Source organism: Zeus faber (genome assembly GCF_960531495.2).
Source record: "Zeus faber genome assembly, chromosome: 2".
Taxonomy (NCBI): domain Eukaryota; kingdom Metazoa; phylum Chordata; class Actinopteri; order Zeiformes; family Zeidae; genus Zeus; species Zeus faber.
The window spans coordinates 11,855,267-11,868,814 of NC_137189.1; the positions used below are offsets into that span (position 1 = coordinate 11,855,267).

At 41.9% G+C, this 13,548-nt stretch overlaps 1 protein-coding gene across 1 annotated transcript in view; it reads left to right on the forward strand.

Moving 5' to 3' along the window:
- Window positions 1-13,548, forward strand: part of nbas (NBAS subunit of NRZ tethering complex) — a gene marked incomplete at both ends in the record, with an annotated part of 203,143 nt that overhangs the window by 7,418 nt on the left and 182,177 nt on the right. The window contains 6 exons of the mRNA XM_080022664.1: window positions 2,981-3,058; window positions 3,780-3,827; window positions 4,935-4,978; window positions 9,835-9,968; window positions 11,635-11,768; window positions 13,383-13,481. Of these exons, the coding sequence (XP_079878790.1) occupies window positions 2,981-3,058; window positions 3,780-3,827; window positions 4,935-4,978; window positions 9,835-9,968; window positions 11,635-11,768; window positions 13,383-13,481 (537 nt within the window). The remainder of the gene's footprint in view (window positions 1-2,980; window positions 3,059-3,779; window positions 3,828-4,934; window positions 4,979-9,834; window positions 9,969-11,634; window positions 11,769-13,382; window positions 13,482-13,548) is intronic.

Sequence of the window (13,548 nt, forward strand, 5' to 3'; positions counted from 1 at the left end):
AGCAATTAAACAGGCGTACCTAATATTATTTACATTTCACTGCATATATGTATGAAAGTATGTTTATGTATGTGATTAATAAACATCTTGAATAAAGTGCCGGTGAGTGTGTGTGTGTGTGTGTGTGTGTGTATATATATATATATATATATATATATAGCTGGCCTAATTTAAAAGTTTGTTCTGACCTACATTGCCGTGCTCCAAGCTTGTGGGAGACACGGACATCACACCTCGACCCACCGGGACTCTCAGACATGTTTTTTTTTTGCTTCATGTAAACGTGAGGAAATAAAATAAATTAATACATCTACAATAAAAATACACTGTTTTTATTGCTTTTGTTTGGATAAATGTCAGCGGATCGCGCACCATAGTCTACTGTATGTGCTGCATACGTTTTTCTTTTTAAGAAATTAACACAGCAGAATTATTTTTTAAATACTTACATTTCCATCGTCTGCAGTTTCTTCACCGACAGTTGGTAATACTTCCTCTTTCTTTCAAAAGATTTGTTGAGTTACTCAGAGGGGGGGCGGTTCTACAAACCCCAATTCCAATGAAGTTGGGACGTTGTGTAAAATGTAAATAAAAACAGAATACAGTGATTTGCAAATCCTTTTCAACCTATATTAAATTGGATACACTACAAAGACAAGATATTTCATGCTCAAACTGATAAACTTTATTGTTTTTTTGCAAATTTTCACTCATTTAGAATGAAGCTCTCGTTGGCATCGATTAGGGCAGCAAAGCCGAACGGCTTGTTTTAGGATATGTTTTCCGAAACAGACAGCTCCACAAAGAACTGACTGTTAGGCCCATCAGAGACCCAAGTGTATGCCCACAAGCACTGAAAACGTCAATTTTGCATGATAGGTCCCCTTTAAAGGCAAAATGTGCAGCATTTTCCTTTTGTTTGGGCTTGTCCTTTATCTAGATTAACTCCTCCCCTTCTACACACTTCTGGCACACAAGGGATATTCAGATCAAATGTATTCACGGATCTCGTGTTATCATTCTCTTAAAAGTACTGCTAATTCTAATGCTAATCTTTACAAATAAGCTCGGGAGGCTAGGCTTTGTAGTGACTGTGAATTGGTTTTGTGTGTAGTAATGTGGAATGCCAAATGCTTGCAAAAAGCCATTGATATACTGTAATGCTTTGATTCAAAAATAATCAGATTTCATTGTTGAAAATCTTTGAACATTAGCTTTAATTTTGTAAGCAGGCGTTTTTATCCAAAGTTACTTCGATATCACAGTCATCATCACAAAAGCCTCCAATTACGACAAGAAACATCAGTAGAATCACAGAGAGGACAAATGGACAAACATACATGGGGAGGGTGGGAAGTGTGCCGAGCTCAGGTTAGGAAACAGCAGAACGGGTAGAAGTTCCTTACAATGTGCGGAGGTCAGTGAAGGAGGAATCGGGATATTTCCCGACTGGAGGAATCCTCGGTCTCCTGTGAAAGATGGCTGGTGATGGCTGGTGGGAAGCTTGTTCCACTATTGTGGTGCATAGGGTGAGAAGAGTCTTAGCTGGACCTCATACTCTATAATGGTGGTGTTTTCATCTTGAGGTTTTGTTCCAAGCACTTATGTATATGACGCATGCAGACATGTGCCGCTCCATTTAATAATTAGAATTCAATATTACATTCATACAAATTTAATTAAATTATCAAAAATAATTACATTCTCTTCCTCCTCCTAGTTATATAGTTTGACTACTTGCATACTGTAAATAGTGATTTATGAACTTGTGCACTAATATTAATATTGAAGGGAAGAGACACCGCATAGTATCGATTTTGCACAGCATTAGAACATCAGTCATGCCTTATCTGAACTTTCTCTAAAGTGCTTTACTCTCTTTTTGCATCTTCCATTTGCATGTGTAATATACGTTCCCCCCCTTAAATGCTCTGCTCATGTGAGCAAGGATTTGGAATGTATTTGCAATGCGTTCTTTGGAGATTTATTGCATAGACATATTATAGTGGGCTCTCGTCGTGCAACCTCACACGCAACTCAGTCAAAGAGCTCCAGATGTCACAGTTCATCTTTACATCCCGAAATGTACCGCAGACACATCTCAGAGGCCCTGTGCATTCTAACAGATATTTTTACAAATGAAGAGTGACTTTATTTTTGGCAGTAGAGTCATTTGCTGCTTGTTTTGAACCTTATCTGACAGACATACAAGACAGATGGCTTGTTTTGGTCCACAGTGGAGGCAATAACTCTCTGGCATGAGACCTACAGTACAGTACTTATCCATTCAGCAGAGGGCTATAACCTACTTAAATATTTATCAATTCCTGCGTCTGTAGATGAGATAGCCCACTGTGGCTATATCAGGAATTACACTTGATTTGCCAAGCTAAACGTACTGTCAATCTCAACATAATAGATTACGACAGTTATTGAGAATTACAAAGATAAAATCAACAAATCGGATCAATATGTCCCTGCGGCATTTAGTTCCAGGCCAGCTGCTGTGTTTGCTTCCAGCAGTCGACATCTTGGCTCCATCCCCGTCTCTCGGACCATATGTTCCCTAAATAGATTATACATGAGATTACACCCAAATGTATGAAGACAAACATGAAAAGCAATTCTGCCAATCCCAAAGAAATTCAAATAGACACATTTCACAGAACAATTAAAATAAACAGAAATGTAATTGGAATACATTTCTGCAAATTAAAAACTATTTTATTACGACTGACACATCACAAAAACTTAGATTCAATTCAATCAAATCCAACACAAATAAACAAATACATCTATTTTCATGTGATCCAAGCTGAGACTATGACATCACATCAAAACTCATCCAAAAGATTAATATCACATATCTGTGTAATTGGTCTTTTTTTGTCGTCGTTGTTGCTGTGTTTTCTCGATTGCCTCACTAAACTTTTTATTTTTTCTCTTTTTATTTTTATTATTTTGGGGGAATCCAAACCAGTCCCTCCAGCTCCTCTCTGCCACCTGGGCTCATCCGGCTGGCCAGCAAGCAGATCAACTGGCAGCTTGTGCTGGCGAGGTAACACACACACACACACACACACACACGCACACATGCACACACGCACACGCACACACACACACTTTCCATCAATGCCTGGATCCGGGCTACTTTGTTTGTGACATCCTCTAAGCCGTCGCCTTCTTGGTCGGAGTTGCCTCCACCAATCATTTCATTATGCTCTCTACAACTAACACACCAGGGCAGAAAGGCCGGGTTGAATTGGCTATTGATCCGGGTGCCAAGGGCCGGTGGGTGGTGCTGCCGGTGGTGGCGCAGGTGTCCAGTGCTTTAAAATGCCTCATCTTCTCATTGGCTTCTGTTATCTCTTCAATTCCAATCTTCTCTCCCCTTTCACCCCCTCTCGTTACCTCCTTAATGTCTCCCATCAGTTCCCCTCTTCTCAAGCCTTGCCCTATCTCACCCGCTCTCTCTCTCTCTCCGGTGTCATTCCTACGGTAAACCCTTCACAACGGTACTTTCCACACACACACATGTGTAAATTACCTTCTGCGTCGTCACCTATTTGCCCTCTTCAAGTCTTCATTACATCTTTTGTCTGTTTGACGTCCACCTCTTTATGTCTGTAATATTTACAAGGCGTTGCTAATTTCCCAGACATGCTTCTGTAATTTAACTTTTGTGCATGTAACTTACTGTAAAAAAAACTTGTGATTGGACTGGTCTCTCTCTTTCTCTCTTTCTCTCTCTCTCTCTCTCTCTCTCTCTCCCTCCACAGTAATGGCAAACTGTTGGCAGTGGTTCAGGACCAGTGTGTGGAGATTAGGTAATTATTGACCATTGAGCCAGTGTTTTAAGCGTTCTTTTTCCCTCCCTCTCACTTTCCCTTGCTGTTTGCGTGTTTTATGTCTGAGTTAATTAATTGGGTGATGTATTGTATACTGTTCTGTAAAAGCTGCAGTGTCAGGCTGTGTCTGCTGAGTGGACGTTGTGCGTGTGTGTGTGTGTGTACAGTCGTTGTGGTTTAGCATCAAGACTAAAAAGAGGAGTTTTCGCCTATTGAGAGGAAAGAACACAAGTGTGGTTAAAACAATCACAGTCTGGCATTCAAAAGTCATTTTACAATTTAATTCAATTCTCTTTGATTGACACCTTACCTGACGCAGCCTAAATGTGTTGCGATGAGAGAGGCTGAGACAGCGAAAGAGAGGGAGAAAATGCATTGTGCTGTAGTTATTTTCCCAAACTTCGCCAATTTCCCTGCGATATGGATAAAAGAATGTCACTCAGTCAGCACTGTACCCTAATGACAAATTGTAATCCATACTTTAAAGTGCAACAGAATCAAAAGCGAAACACATAATCTGTATACAGCACTTCATGTCCTCTGGTACAGGAAGTTAGTGGAAGACTGTATCACAAATGTGTTCTTCAGTGGAAATTCTGCGTTGTTCAACAATAAAATCTTGTTTGAAGACGCATTGAAGTATTATTGTTGGCTTTTATTTACGCACTTTTGGGAATGCTTCACTTTTGTCATTGCTTCCTGTCATTGAAGAGCCCAGTGTGGGCACCACTGCAGTGAAGGGCTTGTGTTCCTTAACGAAACACCTTCTCTTTGTTTATGAGTGGATTGTTAAGACACAAAAATGTTTCCATTGCCTGCTTCATACCTAGCTGGTTGTGAATTGGAGTGAAGCTAAGAGCTCAAGCTCCTTTCCCCACAAGGCTAAACAGCAGCCGGTTCAGCCCATCTGCTTCAGACACAACATCAATGTTGTCATTGATGTTGTATTTATGCTGTGTGCATGCGGTGGCACCCTTGAGGGTGTGTGTTAGTGGTTATGTTCTTACTTATATCATCTTAAATCATAATTTCAGATCCTCTCTGACCCCTCACATCATAGCATCCGTGTGTTTTTGTGTGTGTCAGGTCTGCCAGAGATGACTTTGGCTCGGTCATCGGGAAGTGCCAAGGTAAGAATATTACTCAACTACATGGATGACACAAACATATTTTACGACATACAAAAGAACTAACTTCAGAGTAGTGAGAGTTTTGTATCTTTGTCGTGTGTGTGTGTGTGTGTGTGTGTGTGTGTGTGTGTGTGTGTGTGTGTGTGTGTGTGTGTGTGTGTGGGTGGGTGGGTGGGTGGGTGGGTGGGTGGGTGGGTGGGTGGGTGGGTGGGTGTGTTTCTATGCCTGTGTTTGTGTGTGTGTGTGTCTACTGGAAGTTTGTCTCCATGAATAATATTGACGATGGGAGTTAATTAGAATGTGTTGGGGATGGGGAGTGAACAGCAGCGTAGATAATCATCCTCATCCACGACACTGCCAGTCATTAAACACAACCTCTCAGCGCCTGGTCAAAAAATAATCACCCTGATCGGTTGATAAGCTATGGAATTAGCCTGCCTTTGCTTTTAATTGCTCTTTCTAACCAGGAGCTTGTCCCGGAAAAAATGATCAGATCAAATCGAGTTAAGGATAAACCGATGGAAAAATTACATCCGTGTGGCGCAATCTAATTCTGGGTCTCTGATGAAAGCTGTTTCCAGAGTGGGTGTCCGGACTAGTGCGGGTAGCGGAAACAAACAATATTTTTTTACCGACAACAAAATTGAAAATGTATTCATATTTAATTGTTCCAGACCAGAAACATAACTTGCAATCTTCATAACAGTATTTATTTAGTTCAGTCTAATATTTGTATTCAAGTAGCCAAGGATTTCCTTTTTGCCTCCACACTCCCAAATGTCGAATTGACATCATATCTCGGCCTTTATTTTTGAATAAAGAATACAGGAAACCAAGTTGTTTTTTTACGGTCCATTCTAAATAAATAATCCTCATACATAATTATTACTATAATAATTAAAATGGATAATTAAATTGTTATTGATTACAAAATTTTATTGAATGAATATAAACAAAGCCAAACCTGCGTTGTTCATTTTTAGACTAGGCCTATGTAACCTTAATCGTATTATTCCAAACTGCTTCATACAGAAATAATGTGTTTTAAACATATTGTATGAATGTAAAATACAACGGTGTTAGACACTTTTTATTTAGTTTCTTACCAGTTTAGGAAGGTTGGCTTGTGGGAGGAATGATGGAAGCGAAACGTAAAAAAAACAAACGTTTTTTCGTGGAATAACCCAATTGGGGTGAAAAGAATCAGACAGTTTTCAACCCCTCATCCAAATAAAAACAAAAAATTAAAAATGTCCTTTTTTTTAACTTTTTGTTCTTCACACATCACATCACACATCACAGCACAAAAAACATGGAAAAAGAAGAGTGAATACCTAATCTTCCCATTTCATTTATTTTCTTTATCCCTCTCACACTGGCTTTCAATCTGTCACTCTTCCCTCAACTCTGCCTCTCTCTTAATTTGTCCCTCTTTCTCTCTCTCCCTCTCTATCCATTCCGCTCGGTCCAGTCTTCATTGTGGGCCCTGTGTTTCTAAATAGTTCATACTGTGGATAAATGTACACCCCCCCCCCCCCCCCCCCCGTCCTCCCTGGCCCCGCATCAACCGCGACCCCTCTCTTCTTCTTCTTCATTCCATTTCATCTCCCCTCTTCATTTCACTTTTACTTAGTTTCATTTCACGGAGATTTGTCCTAATAGATTTCGCTATGATCCTGGCCATGATGGTGTTCGCATTAAATGTGTGTGTGTGTGTGTGTGTGTGTGTGTGTGTGTGTGTGTGTGTGTGTGTGTGTGTGTGTGTGGGTGGTTGCGTACACCTGTGTCTCTCTCTCTCTCTCCCTCTCTCCCTCCCTCCCTCCTTCTTACTCGCCTTTCTCGTGTTGCGTTGTCATCTCCCGCCCCGTACATAATTCATAAGTGCTGAGCTGTGATGAATGCAGCTGCCGGGCTTTAGATAGGAAGTTCAATTGGGGCGTCGGGTGGAATTCTCCTCCTCTCCGATGGTTGGGGAAAGAAAAAAAGGAACACAACAACAACAAACACAACAGTAGCATCCACCCAAAAAATGTTATCTATGTGGAAATGTGGCAGTTGCGGGGGGGGGCACAACTCTCACTCCCTAATAGTCCCGGCCGCTCCTCCTCCGCGACGCTTGTGGAGGCGCGAAATTGCCCTCTTCCTGTGGCGCTCTTTCATAGCTGGGCCTTAAAATTTGGGGGAGCTATTATTTCTCTCAGCGGGTGTCTGATTCGTTCACTAATTCCCTCCTCTCTCTGTCTCTCTCCGCCTCTTTCCTTCACCGTCTCTCCCCCCTGCACCTCCTTGCGGTTTTGTCGATTTCAAATTCCAGTCAGACAATATCCAGCGCCTCAGTTCGATTGCGCTGTGGCCCAGTAGGGGCTGCAAAAAAAATAAAAATAAAAAAGCATCTGTCAGCCGCAGAATCCACACAGTAAAAGCCAGTCGCACCGTTACGAGATATCAACAAACACATAACTTCCCTTTTACAACTTTATTGCTTCTCAAACACAAAGCCTGAGGTGCTTGTTTGTCATTTGCCAGATACAGTAATGTACGTCGTGTTCTCAAAGTGTTCTTCCCTTTTTCCTTTTTTCTCAGACAAACTTGAAACAGAAGCCAGACGAAGTTCGGTTGTTTCTTTGTCTTTTTTTTTTTTTTTAAGTTCCACTGCTCTTATGCCTGCATGCTGTCCATCAGGATGCTTGCTTTAAAAGCACGCACGGTCATTGTCGCTTGGTCCGTTTCAAGTACGAGTGACTTTGTTAGTTAGTTTTAAGCCAGGCGTAGATAAAAACTCTCGAAAAGACTTCATGTCGTCAAAACACTCGCAGCAAAAGACGCAAAAGAGAAGCGGCAACAAAAAATCTCTCAAAAAGGTTGGCCGAACAAACCACCTTGTGGTGAGCTGTCAACTACGAATTTAACTTTAGACGAAAGACAAACTGAATTCTTCCGAATGAACCTGGTCGTTATGTGTTTGACCATGACCTCTACCTGTGACTAGGGGTCGGGGGAGGAGGGAATGGTTTTTGGAAAGGAAGTTCAACTTGACTGAACACATGCTCGCTGTCTAACAAGGGGAACAGAACTCCAAAACCTCTTCTCCGATGCTGCGTACTACAGACATACGACATGTTTCTACTATCATCCGGTAGTAAGTGAGTTAAAAGATTGATGGCGTCTCGGAGATACTGTATCGTCATACAGTACAGGGCTGGGCGATATTGACAAAATCAAATTTCACAGTATTTATTTGGTTGTTTTAACCAAGCAGGCATCGATCAGAGCAGAGCAGCGAGAGCGGTCTATGAAGTTCATAAAGTAACATTATTTTCCTGTAATGCTGTCTTTAAGACAACATTTAAATATATTGCAAAGTCACAATATCCAAAATCCCAGATGACAATTTAGGACGACCGCAGATATAACCTTTTTATTGGCGTCTGGCCCTCACAAGGCATGTGAGATACGCATGTGAGTGAAGTGTGCAGCGTTTACATACTATGACATTTTATCGAACATACTTTGCCATCCTGATGCGTTTTCAAATGCTTTTTGACACTTTTTAACACTACTTTGGTGTTGTTTGGCATCGTTTGGCGTGCTAGTACGCTGTTCTGACCGGTGAGCGAGGATGGCCATTGCTGTTATTGACGCTTGGGCCCCCGTCAGCCAGGTTCTGTGTCGTCTGAGGGGCTTCATTTTGAGAGGGCCTTTAAAAGAGGGCAGTTCGAGTCCCATCCCTCCTCACCGGGAGGGGGTAGTATCCCAGCCGTTTCCTGGAGAACGTGGCGGCGGGTGGGCGGGGCGGGCAAACTCACTTCATCATACCTCTACCATTACACTCCCAGTACTGCTGAGCCAGCAGATGGATAAAACAGAACCTTACGCTTCAATAATAGTTAAATTGATGGCCTCAGATCTCTCTCCCTCTCTCTGCGTGACTCCCTCGCTCGCTGTATTCGTGCGAGCAGATGTACAGCACGTGCACGTGCTTAAGAGACGATCATTAAGACGTACGACTCTGGCAAGAGTCCCCAGATGAATTAAGCAGAGTAGCGTGTTGATGTATCGCGGCAGCGTTGCTGCTCTTTTCACGTCGCATTTCATCAAAGCAAGGGATTATTCACACAGTTTCCTCCTCTCTCTCTCTCTCTCTCTCTCTCTCTCTCTCTCTCTTTCTCTCTGTGGCTCCCTGTGTTACTGTTGTCTTTGCTGTCTTATTTTCCTCTGTTTCCCTCTTTTCTTTTTTTCCAGCCATATCTCCCTCCCTCCCTCCCACCTTGCTTCTTGCTTTGCTGTTTGGGTTTTCCGTACCTCATTCCTGCCGTATTTGTTTAGCTCGCTACGCCCCTTGAGTGCTGGTTTGTACAGTTGTGTGTGTGTGTGTGTGTGTGTGTGTGTGTGTGTGTGTGCGTGTGCGTGTGTGTGTCTGCGTACACCTGTGTCTCTCTCTCTCTCTCTCGCCCTCTCTACTTCTTACTCGCCTTTCTGGTTGCGTTGTCATCTCCCGCCCCGTACATAGGCGCCCGATAGATAGGTTCCCAAACAGGAAATTTTAATTGAATTTTGATATACTGTATGTACTGTGTATATATACTGTGTATTTGATGATATGTGATGAATGAAATAAATCTCAACTTTACTTTTCAGAATGTGAATTGCTGATATAGAGGTTTATCGTTTTTAGTTTTTTTTTTGGTTGATCGTATATTCCCAACTTTTTCTGTTTTTGATGTGAGCTGCTGTAGCACCTCGATTTCCCTTCGGGGTTAAATAAATTTCTGCCGTATCCATCTATCCATCCTCTCATCTGAGCCCACATGTGCTCACCGCCCTCACACCCAAATGTTCTTCCCCTCTCTCTCCAGTGCCAAAGGACCCGAGCCCCCAGTGGCGGCACATGGCGTGGAGCCCCGACTGCACACTGCTGGCCTACGCTGAGAGCACCGGCACCGTGCGCCTCTTCGACCTGATGGGCAGCGAGCTGTTTGTCATCCCCCCGGTAACCGTGATTATGGCTTCTCTCCCGCTGACACGGCACTCGCCCCCTCCCTAGTTTACCGTGTGGCTGTGTTGTCTCTGTTTTTCCCTATGAGCTACATGATCAGTTCCGTATCCATTTTCCATCAAAGTTTCCTCATATTTTCCCTGTGTGATAAGGGGAGGGCAGCAGATGCTTATGTGAGTTTTGTTTGTTTGAACTTGAACATTCTTTGATTTACAGTAGAGGTTACAACAATTTCTTGTTGTTATTGTATCATTTCAGAGTGAGTAAAAAATCAGCCAATTTGTGGAGACCGCAGGGCTTCCCCCGTATAAACTTTATGAGGCCCGGCTGGAAGTAGGATGTTCTACTATAACGGGGCAAAGCTGCGTATTTAAGAAAAATGAGCATAATTTAGGTAATTGATTGTTAGCCGATTGTTAGCTAATTAGATTTTATTGTTTCAGTTGGTTTATTTATTTAACTGTGTGAGGCTTCAATAATTTTTTTGAAGCCTGTGAAGGATTTTAACTTCTTGCACAAAACTAAAGTAACAGCTGTAAAACAAAATTACAATTTTTATGTTTTACTTGTGCGGTGGTTTAGTTTTCACATCTGCAACAAAACAATGAAGACAAAATGGACAATCCTCAAGGACGAGTTTGTATTTTTTAAATCCTGACTTTCCAGCGATGGAGGCGTGGGCGTGCAGACCTTCAAACTTGTTGTTATAAGTTGTCCCCGGGGAGGGGCTGTCCTTGTCCCCCGTTCTGCTGTCATTACTGCCATAACTTTCCTATTGGCTGCTATTATTCTTTTCTTAAACTCCCTCTCGTCTATCTCGGTTTTTCTTCTCCTGTTCCACTCACTTCATCCACTGTCTTCATTACAACCCGTAAATTTTTCACCCACTCTCTCGCTCTTTCGCTCGCTCTCTCTCTCTCACTCTTACTCTCACTCTCTCTCTCTGGCTCTCTCTCCCTCTCTCTTGCTCCCCGCCACAATTTCCAACTCCATCTGTTGTTCTTGCTCCACTCCCCTCCATTTTCATACACTCTCTGCTCCCAATCTCATCTATTCTCCTCTCTTTCTGTCTCCCTGCCTATCACTTCTTCCATCTCTCTGTCCCCTTGTCAGAGGCGATGAATGTGCGCACTTATTCTTCTGCCCGCCACACACTTCCTCCAACGTCTGAGATCTTCATCATGGGCTGCAGCTCTTTTATTTATTTATTTATTATTATTTTTTGAGTCCACAGTACACACACATACAGACATCACGCTCCTCCCCCCCTCCCTCTTCTTTTTCCTCAACGATCCTGCTCTTGTGCTTGTCACTGTTAAATGCTACTGCTGGTGACTCCTTGTTATTTGCTGACCTGATTTAAAAAGAAAAAAACAAAAGGTCTAGTTTATCTTGGAATGAAAAATGAAGAAACTTTATTCACATTTTCTCTGCATTGTTTATTTTATTCCACCCCCCCTTGCCCCCCCCCCTCATGTGTATTAAACTTGTACTTTATTTGTTCTATAATAAACTCAACTGTCACTATAGTTCTCTGTGGTTTACGGCTCGAGGAATCATGGGCCAAGTGTGTTCAGAAAAATTGCTGGCTTCCTCACCCTTTCCCTACCTTTTCTCTCTCTCTCTCTCTCTCTCTCTCTCCCTCCATCCCTCCTCTCAGGCCATGAGTTTCCCGGGGGACTTCAGCTACGCGGCGGTGGGCCTCATCTTCCTGGAGTACACGGCGAGTGCCCAGTGGTCGGCCGAGCTGCTCGTCATCACCTACGGGGGCTCGCTGAAGAGCTACCTGGTCAGGTAGGAGACGTCCAAATATGTTCCACAAAATGAGGTCCTTGTCTGATTTCACTTTCAGTTATCAGGGAGTTTTTACCATCTTATGTTGTTTTTTTAAGTGTGAAAATGTATTTTTTTTGCATGAAATCTTCTACTGCTGGCCTTTGTAAAACAAATGAATTGTCTAGTTTTTTTCCGATATGCAGTAAAAGACGTGTTGAACATTTATTTTTTTATGAAAAAATGAAAAAAATCATCATAAAGAAACCATGATCTGTGATGGGTGGAAAACAACAAACTCTTGCACTAAATATAGTCTCTTATTTTTTATTATTAAGAATTGTCCAACATATTTCAACTTGAAATATGTTGCACTAGATATATATACTTTAAAATGCAGTCAAATGTGAAAGTGTGTGAATACACTTGTGTCATTGTGAACCCTGTGTCATGTTCAATTACCAAACCCACGGCTTACTAATCTTTATTCAATGACACATCAGGGCTTTATCATCACACTGTGTGTGTGTGTGTGTCTGAGTCTGACACGAGACAGGGTGAGAATGACTGGAATCTCGTGTGTGTGTGTGTGTGTGTGTGTGTGTGTGTGTGTGTGTGTGTGTGTGTGTGTGAATTCCGGCGCGTCACACACGACCGAGCTGATGTATACTTTGTACTGTGTGTTTGTGTGTATGTGAGTGCCTGCACATTATGCTAGTTGGAAGCTAATTAAAATGTGAGAGGCATTTGCAGCAGATTTTCTGGAAAAATGCTGGCATGTTTTGAACCTTCGCTTTTAAAGCTGGAGCTCACAATGCAATATGGAGGCTCATACAGTACACTTTGAATTAGTGTGTGAGAATTATGGGCGAGCCCTGACAGTGAGTTGTGTGTGTGTGTGTGTGTGTGTGTGTGTGTGTGTGTGTGTGTGTGTGTGTGTGTGTGTGTGTGTGTGTGTGTGTGTGTGTGTGTGTGTGTGTGTGAGTTCTCTCCTGCTTTTTTTTTAGTTCTACATTACTACATTTTCAATCACATCTGCACTGCTCTAGTTAAATATATCTACATCATTACACAGCTTCTCCTATTTGCCCAGTTGAATAATAATTCCCTGAGTGCTGTATTGGTTATTTTAATTTATTCTGGCATACGTCTGTGGTGCCTCAAGTAACTTCATAATTAGGTCTGAATATTGGGCAGGATCTCTCGATTTGATTCGAGACTTGATTCAACAGCTATTCAATCCGTGAACCTTCCCATCAAAAGGGATGGTTCACGGTACGATTCTATATCGATATATTGACATTTTATACTTAATTAGAATTACTACCAACTTTTCACTACACCATCCGACGCATCTAATACAGAAATAAAATATTTGAAATTAACTTGTGATTGTCTTGATTTAAGCAGAAAATGGTTGCATAACTTCCAAACGATGTCCTCGATATTACAATTTTCAAATCCATTTTGAAATTGGAGAAATACAATAAATTGGAATACACTTTTTTATATTAAAAAATATAACTCCAAAGTCTGTTATGACCATATTTTTTTTAATACATAAACATCTGATTGGTATTTTATTTTATTTTATTGTTTACCTAAATATCACTTTGCCTCCGTCCTCTCTCTCAGTGTCGGAACCAATCAGAGCTTTCAGGAGAACCACAGCTTCAGTTTCTCCACACACTACTCCCATGGCATCACCTCGGCTATATATCACCCGGGTCACAGGTAAGCTACTCAGCTACTACCACGACAATAACTACTACTTTCTTATACAACGGCAGTTCATCTTGAC